The sequence below is a fragment of the Palaemon carinicauda genome, chromosome 33 (genome assembly GCF_036898095.1).
Source record: "Palaemon carinicauda isolate YSFRI2023 chromosome 33, ASM3689809v2, whole genome shotgun sequence".
NCBI classification, from domain to species: Eukaryota; Metazoa; Arthropoda; class Malacostraca; order Decapoda; family Palaemonidae; genus Palaemon; species Palaemon carinicauda.
In genome coordinates, this window is record NC_090757.1 from 31,750,721 (window position 1) to 31,772,834 (window position 22,114).

The following is a 22,114-nucleotide window of genomic DNA, read 5'->3' on the forward strand; positions in this document are numbered from 1 at the left end:
TAAGACTATGGAGACAGCAGACATAGTCAGTCTAGTGATAAGACCACAAGACTTCATGTGTACACTGAATTTAAAGGATACATACTTCCAGATCTTCAAGGAAGTATCCGAGTTGCAATATCGACAAGAAGTCATACCAGTTCAAGGTGCTGTGTTTCGGGCCTTTCCACAGCACCTCGGGTCTTGACAAGAGTGTTTGCTTTATGTCATCTTTGGCTCACAAGTTCGACATCTGTCTCCTTCATTACCTGGACAACCGGCTAATCCTAGCAGACGCTGTGGCAACCCCCCTTCAACACCGAGACAAACTTCTGAGACCTTGCCAAGATCGGCGGATCATGGTAATCTCGAGAAGTCTTCCCTGCTTTCCACTCAAAGACTGGTATGCCTGGGCATAGTATTAACACCAAACATCATAAGCCTTCACATCAGATAGAATAGCAAGGCTGTGGAAAGTCGCAGGGCCTTTCCTCAAACAATAAGATCTCCCAGCCCAGAAGGGCGTATGTCTTCTCGGACATATATCATCCTTGGCCCGTCTAGTTTCCATCAGTCGCCTCAGGATTCAATCTCTCCAGTGGCGTCTGACGTCCAGTTGGAAATCAGAATTTGATTCCACGGACACACTGATTCCCAGGAAATAAAAAAAAAAAAAAAAGACGTATCTCGAATGGTGGCTAGCAGACGAGAATATGATGAAGGGTGTCAATCTTCTCGTCCCTCCTCCTGGACATGATGCTGTTCTCGGATGCATCAAAAGAAGGGTGTGGGTCCCACGTGCGGCACTACACGGTCTCAGACCTTTGGGAAAAGTCCGAATAGTGCCTTCACACTCAAGATGAATGCCGGTTTTCTGGCCCTTCAAGAGTTCCATCACTTCCTGGCAGTTCACTCAGTTATGGTAATAAGCGACAACACCACATTAGTACTAGTATCAAGGAGTAAGGAGGTACTTTTTTGCAGCCCCTATTCCTTCTAGCAGTAGAGAGGTACTGAGATGAGATGGACAGAAGTCCCCTCGGTCTCACTGTCAGCTCATTCCTAGCAAGAGGAATGTGCTCGCCAACAATTGGAGTAGAGCATTGAAGAGCATCGAGACAGCAGGTTTTGAATGGTCTTTGTATCATCTAGTAGCCAACTAAGTCCAGACTTTGCGGAGTTCCCCAACTGTGAACCTGTTCGCAATGACCCTGAACTTCAGGCTCCCGTTGGACTGCTCCCCAGTCCCAGATCCCAAGGCTCTCTGGCAAGATGCATTCCAACAACAGTGGGACAACATCGACTTGTACGCATTCCCACCATTCAGTCTCATGAGAAGAGTACTCAACAAGACCAGAACGTCGGTCAATCTTTCAAAGACCCTCATAGCTACACTATGGCATCACTGCTGCCTATAAGAGAACTACCTCCACGATACAATCTACTCGGACAACCACATTCAACCACATGTCAACTTTTCCACATGGCAGTAGCTTCGCTACATTTTTACCCCTGGAGACTATCCAACATCTCCTCTCTCAGAGAGGTTTTTTTGCAACAAGTTGCGAAAGGGGATGCATGGATAGCTGCAATAGTCATCAACTTCATTCTACCAGGCAAAGAGGAACTACTGCTGTGGTTGATGCCGTGGAAGGGGTCCCAATCCATTCAATACCAATATTCCAGCAATAGCGGAATTTCTCGTGTATTGAGGGAAGAAACGCATCTTTCGGTTTCAACGATTAAAAGCTATCGCTCAACCTTGAGTCTCTCGCTTTAAACTGAAAGGAATGGGCATTTCCTCATCTTTAGAATTTCCAACCTCATATGTGGTTGTGACCTTACCTGTCCTTGGTCAGAAGTGAGACCTCCCCCATAGCCCGTGGTTTGAGTTCTTTGGTGCCTTGAAGAATTCCCGTACGAACCATTACGACAGGTAACAGTTAGCCTTCTAACCTGGAAGACTATGTTCCTAGTTGCCTTGGCCACAGCCAAAAGAGTTAATGAACTTCATGGTCTTTCGTCTGACGTCGTCCATTCAAGAGGATGGGTAGAGGTAAGCATCAGCTTCGTACCTGAGCTTGTTGCCTAGACTTGGAGAATACAGGTTTCAGATCCTAGATTCAACTCCTTCCGGATAACGAGTCTCCGCTCTGTAACTGTCAACCTAATCATCTGTAACTATGCCCAGTAAGATTTTTGAGGCACTACCTCAAGAGCTCGGCAGCAGCTCCGCCCAGAGCACCCTCACTGATTGTCAGCATGGGCAGAAACAAGAAAAGAATCACAGGAAACACAATCTCCACATGGATTCACAGACTCACTGACCTTGCTCTGAATCCCGATCCTCCTCCAGCACGTCATCCCAGAGCCCACGATGTCTGGGGCGTAACTAAGTCTCTGGCTGGCAAGAAGAATTACTCCATGATGCAGGTATTGCAAGTGGGCATGTGAAAAACGCCAAACTACGTTCACCGCCCAATACCTGAAAGGCATGATACATAGGAACCTCCATACGTTTTCTATTGGTCCTGATTTAGTACCTCAAGCTCTTTAATGGGAAAGTAGCAGAAGGTTGAGGGCATTGGTTACCAGGGTGTTTTAGTGAATGAAAGGTAAAGTCTGAATCATTCCCTTTCTTCATCCTCCCCTCTCTTGGGAAAATCAGCATCCTGTGGGTCCTCTGCGCATGCTGACCTCAAATCTCGGCAGGTAAACATTGCTCTCTGTGTATCCTAGTATTGTCCCAATAATGTTGCGCCCCCATACCTTGGCAAGGCGGTATTGGGAATGTCACTGTCTCCTCGGTTATTCCCTGCAAGTCTCAGAATAACCTTTACCTTGACAGTCACATTGCTAGTTTCTCACCACACTCGGCTTGCATAGGCTATAGACCATGCTTAGCAGGTTTAGCGAAGTGTTAGGGTCTCATTTTCGCTATAATCTCTGCACAATAGGGAGTACCCCAGTTAAGGCCAAAAAGCCACATTGACAGGGACTCCCACCCTCCTGATGGGCAAGTTACCCCTATTAAATAGCGTTTGTTTGTATTCCAGTTACGGAACAAATGACAAATTAAGTTTTTTTAACGGAAGGGTGAACTGATGCTAGGGGGATCAAATAATAAAATATGGTTATAATGATAGTAATTTTCAAAAATTCAGTGTTATTTTCATCGTAAGTCAAGATTACTAATTTCATTACATGCCTAAACATTATTTTAAGACTTTGGTTTATATTTTCTAGTTTATATGCTGTCTCTGGATAATTGTGCATAATTATTTTGTAAGCAATTGCTGTAAGTAGTCATAGAAATAAATTCTATAGATATATATATATGCTGCACAATAAATATTATGACTATCTCTAAAAGAACCAATTTATTTATGTTGCAGGTCATAAAAGATCACAGTCGGGATCTTACGTACCATCTCGTCCATGGGCAGGTCTTTATCAGCACAGGAGATCTCACTCAAGCTCTGGCTATCAGCATTTGCCTCTTCCTTCTGGCCCCCCACCAACTGGAATACTGGCAACCCAGCCAGGACATCAACGCAGGGCAAGCTCAGGGCAACAGGTCACTTTCCGAGGATTAGCAGAAGATCCTACCGATTTAACAGGAGTTAAAGTAGTTGTCCAAGGAAATACAAGTTGTGGCAGTGAAGAAGATTTGGCAATCAAAGTATAGACATTGCAATTTAAAACCAATGATTTAGCAGATGAAGCTTCATAAAAATATAAGTAGCTAAGAAATATTCCTTAGTTTTCACTAAAGATTCACCAATAGGCACAAATTAGATGTGCCCAACTTATTAACTAATCAGTATGTACTGTAGTTAAATGCTTCCAAGCGAGTGCGATTCGTGAGTCTGAGTATGAGCAGTGTTAGTGTACTCATGTTTCAAAATCTTAATAAATTTGGGACTTGTGGAAAACTAATTTATGCTGCCAGTTTTTTTTCTATTCTGTCATTCAGTGACATAATAATGCCAAAACTTGTCACAAATTTTGGTTAGAGTCCGTTGTTACACTGAAACAATCATTAACATGTTGGGCTAGAAAAGCTTGTTAGCTGCTATAGTAGATATGATCCTCTCTTTTTTAATATGTGATAGCTATGATTTTATAGAGTTCTATAAAATTAGAAGTGATAGTTTGTCTCCTTTTCATTCCAGTCCTCATAATTGGATAACACTGTGCCACCATTTTGGTTTCATTTTGTCCTCAGATTTAGTGACTTAAGCTCCCTTAAATTTTGAACCAAAAATTAAACAGTAGTGCTGCATTCGTAGTCTATTATTAGACAATAAATAAGCAGTTACTAAAAAGCCACCTTGAATGGTGCACAGGTTGTTAACTGTACATAAAAATATATTTAAAATATAGTAGCTATATAAAACTTAAAGTGCCTGAAGTAGAATGCTAGTGAGACCCAACAATCTGGGTTATTTTGTGGCTTTCTGCCCATTGACATAATGAGGGGTTGGTTTGAGTACCACCTTTCAAGATTCCTTTAGCCATTTGATGATGCATTTACTGTATATATGCCAAATAGATCAAACTTATTTTGCAATGTTGTATTTCTGGACACAATGAATTTATGTTCTTAGTTCTGTCCTTTTCAATTGACATGGTCAAAATGGCACATAATGAAAAATAGGATCTATTTTTTTATCAGCAATTTCTTGAGGGCAAAGCACAAAAGATAAAACTGTAAGATAATGTGCTTTTGGTCGCTGAATAAAAATTAGAATAATGGAATGATTCAAACATCGTGCAATATATACACAACTATTTAACAAGCTTTAACAAAGAGAGGGATTAAGAATTATCATTAATTTCTCCTATTCTAACATTTTCATGAGGAAAATGTTTTGATGTTTTGTAAGTTCGTTACATAAAAAGCTTTTTAAAGTTACTGTGGTACTGATTTCTCTTTTATGTTTAGTGCTATATCATTTTCTCCCATATTCAGGAAAATATGTACAGCTATGTAACTTGTGAACAAGCAAAATATATATAAATATTATATATATATATATATATAATGAAGTAAGCACATATGGTTGGCTAGACTGTTATATGGTATAACAATTGGATAGCTATTGTAAATAAGGTAAGATTCTCAATGGAAATGAGACGTGCAATAAATGAAAATAATTCTAACAACAAAATTATCATTTTCCTTCATAGTTTTAAGAATAGCTTTGTCTGTACTTACTGCATACGGTACCTAGTGTAATAATACAAGAAAGATTAGAAAAGTGTGAACAACAGTTTATCAAGTTTACATGGAGTCACATTATTTAGATTAATATATGGCTGATCAGAAGGATTTTAAAAATGGGGATTAAAAATCAGCACTAGATAAAGGACACTTAGAAATTCAAAGTGATGTAGCTAAGGGTCAAATGCATGCTATGAAGATACTTTAAAATTCAGATTATGCAATTTTTAAGTTGTAAGTTATGCTACAAAGGTCATATGCAAACAGAATTGCAAATCAATGACAACATTACATATATACATCCTGTGTAATCTTCATCTATTGTATGTATAATTCTTGCAAAAATATTATTTGGAAGAAACTACTGCATATAATTTTGCTTTTTAAGAATCTGTGAAAACATTTTTCAGGGCTAATAAAGAGTATTATCTATATAATTCAACATTGCACTTCACAGTAGTTATTAAAAGGTAAAATGGTTTAAAACCCCAAAGAGATTTTAAATTCTAAAAAATAGTAGTATCGGGTGGATAATTTCCACTTTCTGATGGCCAAGCTACATGGTGTATGTAAAACAAAGAACAGTTAAATGTAGGTATGAGTTTAAGCAGTAAAATTAATATTTGTTCCAACACTGAGTACTTACCTCGAACTACTTTCTTAGGAGTATCTGGGTTCTCCTCCCAACCGACCAGAGTTTTGTGTAGTTTACCCTAGTCCCGTTTCCTATGAGGGGTAACCTCAGGTGGAGTGATACACGCCCTGAGGCTAACCTAAGGTCAGAGAACATGCTTGCTCAGGTCTCGATCTCCAGTAAGTTCTCTGGTCGCGTCGCGATAACATCTCGACGCTCTCTCCTTACCCAGTGCGACCCTTTGTGTCCCCGACCCCCTTTGTGCCTTACATGGTCCCCACGTGGACCCATAGTGTTCATTCTATACCATTTCCTACCCTTCTCCTCAGCGTTCGTCGTGTACAGGCAGCTTATGTTCTCCTACAGCCACGTGTCCGAAGTGCGAGTCCTGGAACGAGGTGCAGTGGGTGCGCTTCGGCACCAAGAAGAAGAAGGCGTCCAAGAGGTCACATAGGAAGCCGAGCCTCTCCTCGCCGCTTACTTCTCCTGATGCCTCGTCGGATAGAGCTTCTCAGCCACCTTCCCCCCCAGAGTAGGGGACGAGGTAAGTCAGTTGTGGTGAAGAGGCTCATTGCTCTTCCCCAGGAGTCTGAGTGGGAGCGGTATAGCACCAAGAAGAAGTAGGCGACGAAGAGGTCGCCTAAGAAGCCGAGCGTCCCTTCCTCCCTTGCTTCGCCGGGTGTCTCGTCTGACCGAGCTTCCCTACCACCCTCCCCTACCCAGAGTAGGGGATGAGGTAAGTCCGTTGCGGGGAAGAGGCCCGCGGCCCTTCCCCAAGAGTCTGAATCTTCAGGATAGTGGGGTTGTGGCGTCGTTCCAGGCGAGTGAGGGGCCTGAGGGAGGGGCGGGAGTGTGTATGGGAGACTTGAGTCCTGGTGCAAGCAGGCCATGTCTCCTCTGATGACCCCATGTGGGGGAAAAATGTCCCTAATTCTTCTCCAGCCTCTTTGGCATGTTTTCCAGTCACTTCTGCAGCCGAAGGCGTTGCCGAGAAGGAGCCTTCCCCGCCGTCGGACCCCATTGCGTGGGTTTCCCCCAAGACGCCTTTTCAGGTTGCTGCTGAGGAAGGAAGAGGGCTTCGGGACCTGGTCCCCCACAGAAGAGCATTCACCCGGGACGACTCGGACCCTTCGGTACGGCCCTACAAATCTTCGGGCTCCTCATTCGAGTCATACTCTTTCTCCTCAGTGGAGGAGCTTTCCGGTGGCTCCATCCGTGATGGAGATAACTGCTCCATCGTCCCGGCCAACCCCATCCAAGCATTGAAGGGGCCGCTGACACACCCATGACGGCTACCTCCGTTCCGGCGGCTCCATCCGTGATGGAGCCAGCCGTGCCATCGTCCCGGCCAGCCCCATCCAAGCATCGGAGGCGGCCACTGACATGGCAGGGTACTTTAACCCAACGGATTTCCCCGGGAGGGGGTAGACCCATGACGGCTACCCCCGTTCCTGGCGGCTCCATCCATGACGAAGGCAAAGTGGTTTTCCCCCTAGCGGGTCGAACGGAGCTATTGCCTAGTGCTGGAGAGAGGCCCTCGCACCTTTGCCTAGTGCCTCTTCGGCTCCGTCTGCCCGTCGGATGTAGAAGTTGGCACACGTAATCTTTCCCTTGCCTTGCCCCCCGTAGAGGAGCTTCGACTTCACAGTTAGCCTTCAGACCCTCCTACTCGGGCTCCAGGAGAGGGCGTTCAGGCCGCGGCTCTCGAAGGAGTTAGGAGGGGAGGCCCCCTACTCCTGCCGATGCCTCAGGTGGGGGGATGCCTCAAACGATCTTGGCAAGCATAGCAGGACCACGGAGCAGATCCGTGGACCGTAGTAGTACTAAAGGAGGGGTACAGGCTTAGGAGGGGAGGCCCCCTACTCCTGCCGATGCCTCAGGTGGGGGGATGCCTCAAACGATCTTGGCAAGCATAGCGGGACCACGGAGCAGATCCGTGGACCGTAGTAGTACTAAAGGAGGGGTACAGGCTTAGGAGGGGAGGCCCCCTACTCCTGCCGATGCCTCAGGTGGGGGGATGCCTCAAACGATCTTGGCAAGCATAGCGGGACCACGGAGCAGATCCGTGGACCGTAGTAGTACTAAAGGAGGGGTACAGGCTTAGGAGGGGAGGCCCCCTACTCCTGCCGATGCCTCAGTGGGGGGATGCCTCAAACGATCTTGGCAAGCATAGCGGGACCACGGAGCAGATCCGTGGACCGTAGTAGTACTAAAGGAGGGGTACAGGTTGCCCTTCCTTGCGGACCCCCACCTCGGATCTCAGATCAACAGGCAGAGTGGTTGGCACCCAAGGACCCCTTGAGAGTAGCAGTATTGCAGGAAGAAGGCTCGGCAATGCTGGCGAAAGGGGCAGTAGAACCAGTCAAGAAACCGAGTCCAGTGTTCTACAACAGGCTCTTCCTGGTGGAGGAGGCGACAGGGGTCTGGAGACCGGTCATAGACCTTTCAGCCCACAACAAATTCATGTGCAACACCGACTTCATGATGGACACTCGACTTGAAGGAGGAGTACTTCATGAGGTCCATAGGCCTCAAAGACGTCTACTTCCAGGTCCCTGTCCATCCCTCCAGCAGGAGGTTCCTAAGGGTAAAATGGAGTACCCAAACGTTGCAGTTCAAAACCCTATGCTTCGGACTGTCGACAGCCCTCAGGGCTTCACGAGGGTCTTCGCAACAGTTTCAGACTGGGCGCACGAACAGGGTGTCCGCCAGATTCGGTACCTAGATGACTGGTCGTTGCTTTCAGCCTCAGAGGCAGTACTGAGGGAGCAAGGCGTGAAGCTCCTGCAGTTCTGTAACGTCTTGAGTATCATCATCAACCTGGAGAAGTCCCAGCTGATCCCCTCCACCAGGATGACCTACCTAGGGTTGGTCCTAGACTCCCGGATGGCGAGGGCCTTCCCCTCCGCGGAGAGACTGGACAACCTGAAACAGATACTCTGGCCCTTCCTGTCGGGGCAGCCCAGGAGAGCCAAGGACTGGCAAAGACTGATAGGACTCCCCGCACAAGATAGTCCTGGTGTCCCCGGAGACGAAGGAAGTCCTGGAGTGGTGGCACGTCAGAACGAACACCCTCAAGGGAATGCCCTTTGCAACAGACCCTCCGGAGATGTTCCTGTTCACGGACGCATCCAAGGAGGGCTGGGGTGCCCATCTTCTTGACAAAACTGCAAAAGGTAAATGGGAAGTCGAGGAGACGAACCCGCACAAACGTGCTGGAGATGAGGACCGTACAAAGGGCGTGCCTAGAGTTCGTCCATCTACCCTGGGGAAGCACCGTGGCTCCGGGGTGCGGCAACGCCACGGTGGTGGCCTACGTGAAAGAGCAAGGAGGACTGAAGTCGAAAGAACGGTGCAGTCTCACGATGGAGTTCCTAGAACAGGCTGAAGTGGAACAAATCAATTTTTCAGCCAGGTTCTCTTCGGGGAAGAGGAATGTCCTGGCCGACGGCCTCAGCAGGATGGGTCAAGTGGTAGGGCCCGAGTGGTCCCTATACCCAGAAGTGGTCAAAAGCCTCTTCCTGAAGTGGGGCTCACCGGGGATAGACCTCTTCGCCACGAGACTAAACGCACAGCTCCCCGTGTTTTGTTTTCCTGTGCCAGATCCAGCAGCAGCGTTCGAGGACGCCTTCCAATGAGACGGACGGCCAACCTGTGGGTGACTTTGGTAGCGCCCTGGTGGCCAGAGAGAGAGTGGTTCGCAGATCTAAAGGAACTGGCACGCCTTCCACCTGGGCCACTTCCAGAAGATCAGATCTTCTCTGGCAGCCTCATTTCCAGAGGTTCCACGAAAACCCTTCATGCGTGGAGGTTATCGAGCGTCTCCTGAGAAAGGAAGGATTTCTGTCGAGGACGGCATCAAGGATGTCAGGGTACCCGAGGCGTTCGTCAGTCGAGGTGTACCAGGCGTAGTGGGCACTTTTTCTAAGGGGTGCTCCTCGAAGAACATCAGGCCGTTAGGGGCCTCCATTCACGAGATAGCAGACTTCCTGGTCTATCTCAGGGACGAAGTGGGCACGTCCATCCCAAGTCTTCCTCCTGAAGGACATAGACCTAGGTGCCTCCAGATATATCTTGACACTCATCAAGAGCTTCGAGCAGTCGTGTTCCCCCAAGCCGCTAGAGTGCCCCAGGGGGATGTGGCTAGGGTACTGAAGATGCTTTCGGAACCTCCCTTCAAGCCTCTAAAAGACATTCTAGACAAGGAGCTCACCCTCTAGGCAGTCTTTCGTTTAGCTCTGGCATCAGCAAAGAGTAGCTGAGATTCATGGTCGGTCGTACGAGATCTCACACTCGAAGGGCTGGCAAAAAGCTACCTTCAGATTCTTACCCTCCTTCGTAGCCAAGACTCAGAATCCAGCTGTTTGGGACCCCAAAGTTGAAGGGTTCTCAGTGCCAGCTATCCCTCGCTCGGACAACCCGAGGGACTTGCTGCTGTGCCCTGTCAGGGCAGTATGGCAGTATTTAGAGAGGACAGCTAGACTTCGTCCCGAGATCAAGAGTATGTTCATTTTCCTCGGGACTGTGAAGAAGCCAGTCTCCAAGAACACTATCTCCTTCTGGCTAAGGCAAGTGATCGTCAGGCCCTACAGTAGTGCAGGGGTCCCCTTTCCAGGAAAGCCCAGACCCCACGACATTAGGGGTCTAAATACTTCATTGGCGTTTGAGAAAAACATGGCAGTGGGCAAAATCCTGAGGGCAGGTACTTGGTCTAGCCAGTCGACCTTTACGGCTCACTACTTGAAGGACTACAGTACTCGAGAAATTCCCTGGACAGGTTCTCGCTCGGTCCCGTCATTTCCGCGCTCCAAACTGTTTAAAGGTGTAGCCCCAGTGGTAACTGCGGGTAGTAAGTCCAAGAGAGACAGGTTCCTTCCTGAGTCCCCTTGTTCTTCCTTCCCCTATTCCCTTACCGGAAATGACTCGGGTAGCCCCCTGAAACTGCCATGGGATACACTATCATTGGAAGGACATGTCTCCTAGGATTCTTGCAGAAGTGAGTTACTTAGACGCTAAGATGGTTTTTTGCGTAGTTTTCCCTATTTTCTCGTGTTTTCTTTGAGGTCAGCAGAACCTAGTCTCCTACTTAGGTTCCTCTTTTATACTTGTCACGGTCTCTAGGTCCTGAAGGACACTCCCACCTCCTAAGGTATAAGTCTCCTAAGAAAGTAGTTCGAGGTAAGTACTCCGTGTTGGAACAAATCACAAATTTTAAGTAATTTGTATTTTTCCTAATAGTACTTACCTCGAACTACTTTCGGGTAATGGCCCGCCCATCTTACCCCGAGTGCCTTGCTGGACTTCATAGATACCTAAGCTATCAAGAACTTACTGGAGATCGAGACCTGAGCAAGCATGCTCTCTGACCCGGGGTTAGCCTCAGGGCGTTTATCACTCCACCTGAGGTTACCCCTCATAGAAAATGGGACTAGGGTAAACTGCACAAAACTCTGGTCGGTTGGGAGGAGATCCCAGATACACCTAAGAAAGTAGTGCGAGGTAAGTACTGTTAGGAAAAATACATATTACTTAAAATTTTTGATTTTCTCTTTGCTTTTTAACATTTCCATTGTCTTATGTCCAAATTTCTTCAGCTATCATAAAATATGGCACCTTTCTGATAATCATTCCAAAGTTTTACTAGCTAGTTGGTTGCCCATCTAGTCATTTGCTTACATATACAAGTTGTCTATTTGTGTAAAACAAGTCATTCTGTAGCCTTTCAAAATTTAATTTCAGCCATTTAAATGCACTATTGTCCCATTTAATCAAGATGTGTTTCGATACAAATCCTCATTCCCTAAGTAGGAGTAAACTACAGCCATGCTGACCTGGCTGGGAAAAAAACAAACTCATCAAGTGTGGGAGACTAGCAGGAGTGTGAGGGAGATGGGAGGATTAACCAGTTCCTCTACATGGCTCAATTTGCCTATCTAGTCGTAGCAGTGGCCTCGACTAGTCGAGCCACTCCCCCGACCGAAGCTGCCCTTGTGTTTTTCCAACTTTCTTTGTGTGTGTGTGTGTTTCAGTTCCCTTGTCTGTGTGTTATGTGCAGTTATGTAGCATCCAAGCAAGATGAGAAGTGCCCTGGCTGTAATGACCAATGTCGGGGCACATTTACGAGCCACCACAAAGTTGACCCATGTCCGACTAGCGCCCCAATCAGTGGCTAGCAGTGCTCTTAGTTTTTTTACCAATGTTGGGGCACATTTACGAGCCACCACAAAGTTGACCCATGTCTGACTAGCGCCCCAATCAGTGGCTAGCAGTGCTCTTAGTTTTTTACCAATGTTGGGGCACATTTACGAGCCACCACAAAGTTGACCCATGTCCGACTAGCGCCACAATCAGTGGCTAGCAGTGCTCTTAGTTTTTTTTACCAATGTTGGGGCACATTTACGAGCCACCACAAAGTTGACCCATGTCCGATTAGCACCCCAATCAGTGGCTATTAGTGCTCTTAGTTTTTCACCTGCCCGGAATACGAGGACTGGCTCGACGATTAATAGGCACTCAATGGTAGGAGAAGGAAGAATATGACTACTAAAGATTGCTTGCCTTTAAACGAGTTAGTAGAGATAGCTGACCCTATCCCTTCATTTCCATGCTCAGTGTTTATGCCTGTTTCTCCCCCTACAGCACTTGTAGGGGATGTTAGCCCACAGCCAACAATGTGTGGAACACAAAGTGAGGTAACCTTCAGGTCTCGGTGGTAGGGCCTTCCCTTTCAGGTTCTCTGGTAACCCTTTCAGCACTTAGGAGGTGCTCAAGCTGGTCTGATCTTCTTTCTGGACCTCATAGGGACTAGAAAATTTGAGGAGGAAGCTGGGCTGGTGGAAGAACCCACTTCTTTCTCCTTCATTGCCCAGATCTGCCTCTTCGATATCTGATCCCGCTAACCTTATGATCTGGTTCCATAAGATGAGTGAGAAGGCAGTTACTTTCCCATTTAAAAGGAGAATAATGGAGTATGTGCAGACCCCGGGTCGATTGCAATTACGACCCGAGCTTCTCTGGCAAGCCAAATTGGTGTTAGTAATTCCTTTGGTCGCCTGAGATCATAGCGAGGAAGAGGGTCCGGGTATCCCACTTCCTGTGCGCAGAATAGTTACATGGACGTACGTAACCTTTTCCCAACACGCTACCCGGGATAGGAGTAGAGCATCATCCTAAGCTTCCCTTGCAGTCTCACAAGAAAAAGGCAGAACAACGGACTAGAGATATGGCGAGGGCACATCACTGCTTCCCTACCTGACACCTGGATTTTCTCCTTTGAAGAGAAGGAAGGAAAGCTTAACTTTCATCACTGCCCTCTCCCTCTCATTAGGAAGAAGTGAGCACGGGAGAAATGTTCCAGTATCCGCGAGTGGCAAGAGGGAAACCCAGACTCTTCATGTCAAAGTCATGGCAAGGAGGGTCCCAGTACTCCCTTCAGTTACCGGACTAAGCACAAAGATCGTCCAGTCTCGGAAGGAAGGAAGGAAGGAAGGCGACCAGTGATGGTAGTAAAAAGAGCTCTACCACGAGCGAACGCAAGGAACTCCCCCTACTAGTCGACATCGTCAAAGTCTTCATCTACAGTACATTGGGCAGGGAGAGATAATTCGCTTCCGAAGATTCGGAGTGGAGGTTCTCCTGGAACTACAGTACACCAAAGCCAAATCCTCAGAGAAGAAGGTCTTGGGGAAGGTTTGTGTGGCACGTCCTAATAAGCAGACCTCCTCCTGTATCAGGTGTACCACCTTTGTCTCACTGTTTCGAGTACGGCTTTATAAGTGTGTAGTCGATAAGGACGGAGAGGAATGATTACATAGAGTAAAATGCACCTGTTCACCACTCAACCTTGAGAGCAGGGTGACAGGAAGAACAGGTCAGTCGGTCCCATTCAACTGAAGCCACTTCTATTTTAGTCCCTGGAATTAGAATCGTCCGAGATGGGTCCTTATCAATGGAGGTTGAAGGGAGGGAACCAGAGTCAAGGTTCCAGCGAGTGATAGCAGACATCTGGGAATGCAATAAATCAGGTATACCTTTCCAGACACCAGCGAAGCAAACCAGTCTGAACAAAAAACTCGAAGTCTATTGCTCACCAGTCCCTGAGCCAATGTTGGTCATTGAGGACGCATTTTAACGCTCCCGGAACAGGATGGTTGTGTATGCCTTCCCTCTGTTTTGTCTGATCAGAAGACTGTTCAACCGGGTCCTAGCCATATCAAACCTCTCGCTAACTCTTATGTCCCTACATGGATTGGTATTAAAACCTACTCTCTCTTCTTGTGAAGGAGTCTCAAGTTACCTCTGAGGCCAGACCTCGTGCCCGTCTCATATTGCACATTCATCTCTGTCTCATTACGGTTGAAGACTATTCAGTTCCTTTTTGGAAAGATGTTTTCCAGAAGAATGTTGGGTTACCTTAGGAAATCCTCCACAGCAGTTGACCAGGACAAATTGGCAGTCTTCTGTGTACAGTGTTAGGGCAAGACAAGTTCTAAAGTCTAGGCCTCTGTTTGTGTGATATCAGACTTCCTGGTCTAGGCCCAGTCTTTTGGCTCAACAAGCTTGACCTGGGGGCATCTAGGGAGTTCTGCATGTTAATGAGGAGTTTCGAGTAGTCTTGTCCACCCATACAAGTATGCCTTCCAGAATGGGACATCAGGAAGGACCTGTCATTCCTCAAAAAATACCCCATGCAGACCTCTACAAGAAAATTCAGACAGGGACCTAACCTCAAAGTTATTTTTTTCCTGGAATTGGCCTTGGTCAAGAGTGTCAGTGAGATCCATAGTATCTCCAACCAGGTTTTATTTCTTTTTTTATCATTATTATTATTATTACTAGTTAAGCTACATCCCTAAAGCTCATTGGTGTGCCACCACTAACTCTAGCTCGTTGATGTGCTGAAGTTGCTAGTGGCACAACAACGAGCTGGAGTTAGTGGTGGCACACCAATGAGCTTTAGAGGCTTCACAGTACAACTGTAAGGCCACTCTGTCGCATTGGTGAGGGACAAAACCACAGACAAACTGAGGAGGGGAGGGCATCCCAGCCACTGTGTGAAATGGTAGTGAAGGCTCATGTGAGTGGACTACTGTATAGACAATGTGATAGAACTTACTACATAGTTCATTCTAGGAAAATGGATTGATATACGTAACAAACTCAACTCAGCCAAGTAGTACCCTTCATCCACAAGTGACGAGGACACTTAACTTCCTGGAGCTTCTCGACCATAGTCCTGTTCGCAACCAGTCTGAACCACAAACTCCCAGTCTACTGCTCACCAGTCCCAGACCCAATGTTGTTCATCAAGGATGCATCCCAAAACTCCTGGAACAGGATGGGTGTGTACGCCTTCCCTACGTTTTGTCTGATCAGAGGAATGCTCAACAGGGTCCAAGCCAAACAAACCTATGGCTAACCCTTGTGGCACCAAAGTGTCCCCACATGGACTAGTACTAAACCGTAATCTCTCTCCTTGTGGAAGAGTAACGAGTTACCTCTGAGGCTAGATCTCGTACCAGTCTTGCAATGTGCCTTCATCTCTGTCTCTTCACAGTTGAAGACCCTAGTTCCTTTTTGGAAAGAAGGGGTTTTTGAGAAGAACTGGTAGGAAAAATTCAGGTGGAAAGGCCAAGTGGTCCCTTCATCCACAAGTGACGAGGGCACTTGACTTCCTGGAGCTACCCGACGATAGACCTGTTCGCAACCAGTCTGAATCACCAACTCCCATTCTACTGCTCACCAGTCCCAGACCCAATATTATTCATAAAGGATGCATTCCAACACTCCTGGAACAGGATAGGTGTGTACGCCTTCTCTATGTTTTGTCTGATCAGAAGAGTGCTCAACAACCCAGCCACCCGCTGTGGAGATGTATGAGAGAAAAGGGAGTCCCTGAGAAATACGTAAGAACCACCCAAGATATGTATGAGAGGGCACAAGCAAATGTTAAGAGCAATATAGGCCTAACAAAGTTTCCCAGTAAATGTGGGACTACATCAGGGGTCTGCATTGAGCCCTTACCTATTTGATCTGGTCATGGATGTAGTAACGCAAGGTATTAGAGATCAGTCTCCTTGGTGTATGCTTTTTGCTGATGATGTTATACTGTGTAGCACTAGGTGAGAGGTAATAGAAGAGAAACTGGAGGAGTGGAGAAGAGAAATGGAAAAAAGAGGATTGAAGATCAACAGGAAAAATGAGAGTATTTGAGAATGAAAAAATGGAGAGAATGGGGAAGTTAGTTTACAAGGAGAGAGATTGAAAAATAGAGTTGAAAATTTCAGGTATTTAGGATCAACAGTTGCAGAGAATGGTGATCTGTGGTCAGAAATAAACCACAGAATAGAAGCAGGATGGAAGAATTGGAAAAAAGTGCGTGGAGTACTAAGTAACAGGAAAATAGGGGTTAAGTTGAAAGGTAAAGTACACAGGACAGTTGTGAGTCATGCAATGATGTATGGAGCGGAGATGTGGGGAATAAAGAAGACAGAAGAGAAGAAACTGGATGGGGCAGAGATGAGAATGTTGAGATGGATGTGTGGAGTGACAAGAAGAGATAACATACGGAATGAGGTAATTAGGGGTACCACAGGAGTTAGAGAATTATCAGATAAGATCCAAGAAAGTAGACTGAGGTGGTATGGTCATGTCATGAGAAGAGATGAACAGTACATTGGGAGGAGAGTGATGGAAATGGAGGTACAGGGAACGAGGAGAGGGAGACCAAAGTGAAGGTGGATGGACTGTATCAAGAATGACCTTCGATCAAAGGGATTAACCGGTGATGAAGTGTGGGACAGAGGTAGATGGAGAACGCTGGCCAGAAACATCGACCCCACATAAAAGTGGGAAAAGATGCAGAAAAGAAGAAGAAGAAGAAGAGGAGTACTCAACAGGGTCCTAGCCACACCAAACCTCTGGCTAACCCTTGTGGCACCAAAGTGTCATTACATGGATTGGTACTAAAACCTAATCACTCTCCTTGTAGCGGAGCCTCGAGTTACCTCTATGGCCAGACCTCATGTGCCAGTCTCAAATTGTGCCTTCATCACTGTCTTTTCATGGTTGAAGACTATCCAGTTCCTTCTCAGAAAGGAGGGGTTTTCGAGAAGAACTGCGAGAGGGATGTCTGGTTACTTCAGGAAATCCTCCGCAGCAGTCTATCAGGCCAAGTGGGCAGTCTTGTGTGTATGGTGTCAGGGTAAGACCATCTCTCCAGTTTTGGTCTCTGTTTGTGTGATGCCGGACTTCCTGATCTTTCCCAAGCTGGTGGTAGGCCCAGTCTTCTGACTCAAGGGGCTCGACCTGGGGGCATCTAGGGAGAGCTCCATGCTTATGAGTTTAAAGTAGTCTTGTCCAGCCATACAGGTACATCTTCTGGAATGGGATATCAGGAGGGCCCTCTCATTCTTCAGAAAGGCCCTGTTCAAACCTCTACAAGAAGATTCAGATAGGGTCCTAACCCCAAATCTATTCTTTCCCCTGGCACTGGCCTTGGACAAAAGTGTTAGTGAGATCTATCGTATCTCACTACCACGTTTCATCATCATCATCATCATCATCATCACCATTACCATTAACATTATCATTATCAATATTACTTGCTAAGCTACAACCCTAGTTGGAAAATCAGGTTGCTATTAGCCCTAGGGGTCCAACAGGAAAAATATCCCAAAGAGGAAAATAAAATAAAGAAGTAAATAAACTACAAGAGAAGACATGAAGAATTAATATAAAATCTTTGAGAACAGTAACATTAAAATAGATATTTCATATATAAACTATAAGAGAGACAAAAAAAAATTCGCTGCAAGTTAAAAGTTTTGAAGTTCCACCGATTCAATTGCCTGTTTACGAAGATCATTTCAAAACTTGATCATAGCTGGAATAAAACTTCTACTGTAGAGTACTGTGTATTACTAAGCAGTATGATGGACAAGGCAGGACTTAAGAGCTAACTGCATATCGAGTATTATAAGCAGGATGGTACTGTCTGGGAAGATCTGAATGCAAAGGTTGATTATATTCATGAAAAAGCTTATTTAACGTTAATGCATAAAGAACTAATTAAACGACAGTGCCAGAGATTAATATCTAGAGCAAGAATATGAAATTTGATAGACTGCAAGTACAGTACTTGTCCCAACAAATTACAACGAGATTCAGCGGTTGAACACCTGCCAGGAAAACAATACTCATAACAAGGCAAAAGAAAAGAATTAAAAACCCTTTTTCAGTATAGATTGATCACCAAAAATTTTACAAGACATTCTCAATAAGCCAATTTTTATGTGCAATTGAAGAAGAAACAGACCGAAGGTGTTTCTCTAAAGTAAATTTGCTATCAAGAATCACACTTAAGATTTTAAAAATCGCGTCAAGTTAAAGAAACATCGTCAATGGCAAGATCTGGATGTTGAGGAGCTACTAAACTCGACCTACAGTACTTGCATATTTAAGAGTTTTGTTAGGGTTAACTTCATGACCCATAATTTGCACCATGCACTAATTTTTGCTAGATCTCTTTTGAGAGATTCGGCAATTCCTGTCTACATGGAATTGAAACAAAAAGTAGCATCATCTGCACGTGCAATGAACTTGTTTTCTAGGCCAAACCACATGTGTGTATATACTGTAGTATGAAAAGTGATGGGCCAAGAAAACTACCCTGAGGAATGGCAGATACCACATTCCTATACTTACTATGGTGCCCATCAACAACCACTCTTAGCAATCTATCACTCAAAAATGCAATAACGATGCTAAGAAAAGACCCACTTACTCCCAACTGTTTGAGCTCAAAAACAAGTTCCTCATGATTAACACAGTCAAAGGCTGCACTAAAATCAAAGGCAATCATACAAACTTTCTGACCACAATCAAGCGATTTCTGTACAGATTGGAGATTGTAAGAAGGGCATCACATGCTCCAAGGCCTTTACAAAAGCTATATTAGAGTTCTCTTGCTTGAGGGTACACTCAGGCACACTGTCCTATCTTATTTCTCTTCCTCTTGTTTTGTTAAAGTTTTTTTTAGTTTATAATAGATCTTTATTATAATGTTACTCTTCTTAAAGTATTTATTTTTTCCTTGTATCCTTTCCTTACTGGGTTATTTTCCCCGTTGGAGTTCCTGGACTTATAGCATCCTGCTTTTCCAACTGGGGTTGTAGCTTGGCAAGTAGTAATAATAATAATTATCATAAATTGGAAAGTAGAGGAAAGAAGATGACTTTCAGCATACCTGTTTTAGACATTTTGCCAAAAGACATTTAAAAACTTTAGGTAATATGATAGTTAGGGAAATTGGGTGGTAGTCAGCTTGACTAGAGCTAACACAAATACATCTACTGTACATATTGGCGACAAAATGTTGGGAAAGCATAGATAACGAGGCCATACTATGTTGGAATGCATCCCCCAATGGTGCTGCTTTATCCAGCTCTGGTGAACAATAGACCTTCAGTTTGTTTAGACAAGTTTCAAACATGTCTCTTCCCTTGCCAGTAGAGGACTCAAAGACCATTTTGAACCCACATTCTGACTGTGAAACCTCAGATTATCTGTGCTCATGCTCCATTTACCTGAAATGAAACGAGCTGATAGGTTTAGTTTGTTGTCCTCTGACCATAAGTATCTTCACTACCAACTGGCAATTTCAGTTCAGGACATCCAGAGCTTTAAATGTTGGTCTTGGCATAAGGTGTTTATAGGACACTACTTGAAACAATTCAAAGTGGTACAACCCGCGTGATGGTGCTCTGTTCGTTCGTGACACATACGAGGGGAAACTGGATAAAAAAGGGGCCCTATAAACTAGGTCCCTCAACAGAAGCACCATGACAAGTGTCGAGCTTCTTCCCGAGGGATTTACCTTCTGAAGCGAGTGTTTGTCTTTCGAATTATTCTTCTTAGTTTATAAATGAGAGATCAATATTAATGTTGTTACTGATTTTAAGTTATTTTAATATTAATCATTCATTACTTCGAATCTATTTTACTAATTTCCTTTCTCACTGGGCTATTTTTTTCCCTGTTGAAAAGCTTGGGCTTATAACACCTTACTGTTTCAACTAGGGTTATAGCTTAGCTAGTAATAACAACAATAATCCATCCATGAATTGAATGTTTGCTTGGGTGTGGATGATCGACCTCTTTGATACAAGTGTCTACACAATTATTGCTCTGGTATTAGTGTTTGGAGACCATTAACCCCAGAAAGGGAGATTTGTTTACATAGGCAATTACAGTATAGTGTCCCTAACCAACATTACTGAGTGGCCCCTTATTATGTCTTAGAAGTGGATCAAAGGTAGGTATGCCGCCTTTAATTTCAACATGTTTATGAATGAGGTTTTATCGACTACTACTGTCCACAGACCTGAGATTGAGTAGTTTAAAATGTGCGCTCCCCATGGATATTCAGTGCTTTATATATGGCTGTCTGGGAGTTATTTAACCGTCTCAAAATAAATGTATTAATATTTTAAAGTGTGACAATTTTAATGTAAAAGCTAACAGGGGAGTATGGAATTCAAGAGGTTGATTAACTTGTCAGTAGTAATATACATAATATTATATGTTTGGTTCCCAGTCATGAGCAATAGGACAATATATTTGTAATGCCCAGACCACGGGAGGCATTTCATATAATAATATACACACATTTATATATATATATATATATATATATATATATATATATATATATATATATATACATATCTACATAATATATATACATATATATATATATATATATATATATATATATATATATATATATGTGTATGTATATACACATTTATGCATATAGGTATATATATACACATTACATATATATACATACATACATACATACATATATATATATATATATATATATATATATATATATATATATATATACACACACAAATATATATGTATATTCACATAATTTATATGTATGCATATATAAACACATGTATATAGTATCTATACATATAAAATTATAATATACATAATACATGTGTATATATAGTAAATATGTAAACATGACCATATATATCCGTATATCTACATAAATCATATTTGCATAATATATATATATATATATATATATATATATATATATATATATATATATATATAGGTAATATGTATATATATACATATCTACATAATATATATACACACACACACATATATATATATATATATATATATATATATATATATATATATATATATTTATGCATATAGGTATATATATACACATTACATATATATACATACATACATACATACATATATATATATATATATATATATATATATATATATATATATATACACAAATATATATGTATATTCACATAATTTATATGTATGCATATATAAACACATGTATATAGTATCTATACATATAAAATTATAATATACATAATACATGTGTATATATAGTAAATATGTAGACATGACCATATATATCCGTATATCTACATAAATCATATTTGCATAATATATGTGTGTGTATATATATATATATATATATATATATATATATTTATATATATATATATACACATAAATGTAATGTATATATATATATATATATATATATATATATATATATATATATATATATATATAGTATTTGGAGCGATCTTCTGCATTGGAATTGGTCACAATTATATTAAAGTGTTGAGCTCATTGTTCTTTTGAATGGGAATCTATCCGACATAATTGATATGCGTATACATTCCAGTAGGCTAAAATACCGAGTGAAGGACAAACTCCGGTTCAATGATAATTGTAGACGTGCTTATTTGGCGAAGGAGGCCTACCATCTTTGGAAGGGTAACAGGTTAGATTAGATATCTGAATAATTATTCTCAGCTACGAGCTTTGTTCTGAGGGGATATTTATCATCTGAAAAGTAATTGTACCGTTTAACTATAAAAGAAACCATTTCTGACACAACCCAGGAACGATAGTGGTGGGATACCCGTAAATCTGCACTCTTTGGTGAACATTTAACATTTCCTTCTTTACTTAACCAGATGGCCCAATCACTCACTGTCCAAAGGAAAAGGCAACCCTATTGGCTGATAATTTCTCATTACTTTTTACTGTAAAAAACCTTCCAGTTTTTCTAAGGCTAAACTAATTAGTTTAGGTTTTCAGTCCCTTGAAATCAAAACACTCTATGTACATCGATACTTATGGAGGTGTTGTCCCAATTTATTTTTTTCCTTTCTTTTATAAAGACTGCTGATTTCTTAGCTCAT

The 22,114-nt window shown here is 43.4% G+C and overlaps 1 protein-coding gene across 1 annotated transcript in view; it reads left to right on the forward strand.

The window, feature by feature from the left end:
* Positions 1-4,135, forward strand: part of Oatp30B (Organic anion transporting polypeptide 30B) — a 330,565-nt gene extending 326,430 nt beyond the window's left edge. Inside the window, 1 exon segment of the mRNA XM_068356923.1 lies at positions 3,375-4,135. Within this exon segment, the coding sequence (XP_068213024.1) occupies positions 3,375-3,667 (293 nt within the window). The 3' untranslated portion in view covers positions 3,668-4,135.
* Positions 4,136-22,114: the final 17,979 nt, after the last annotated feature.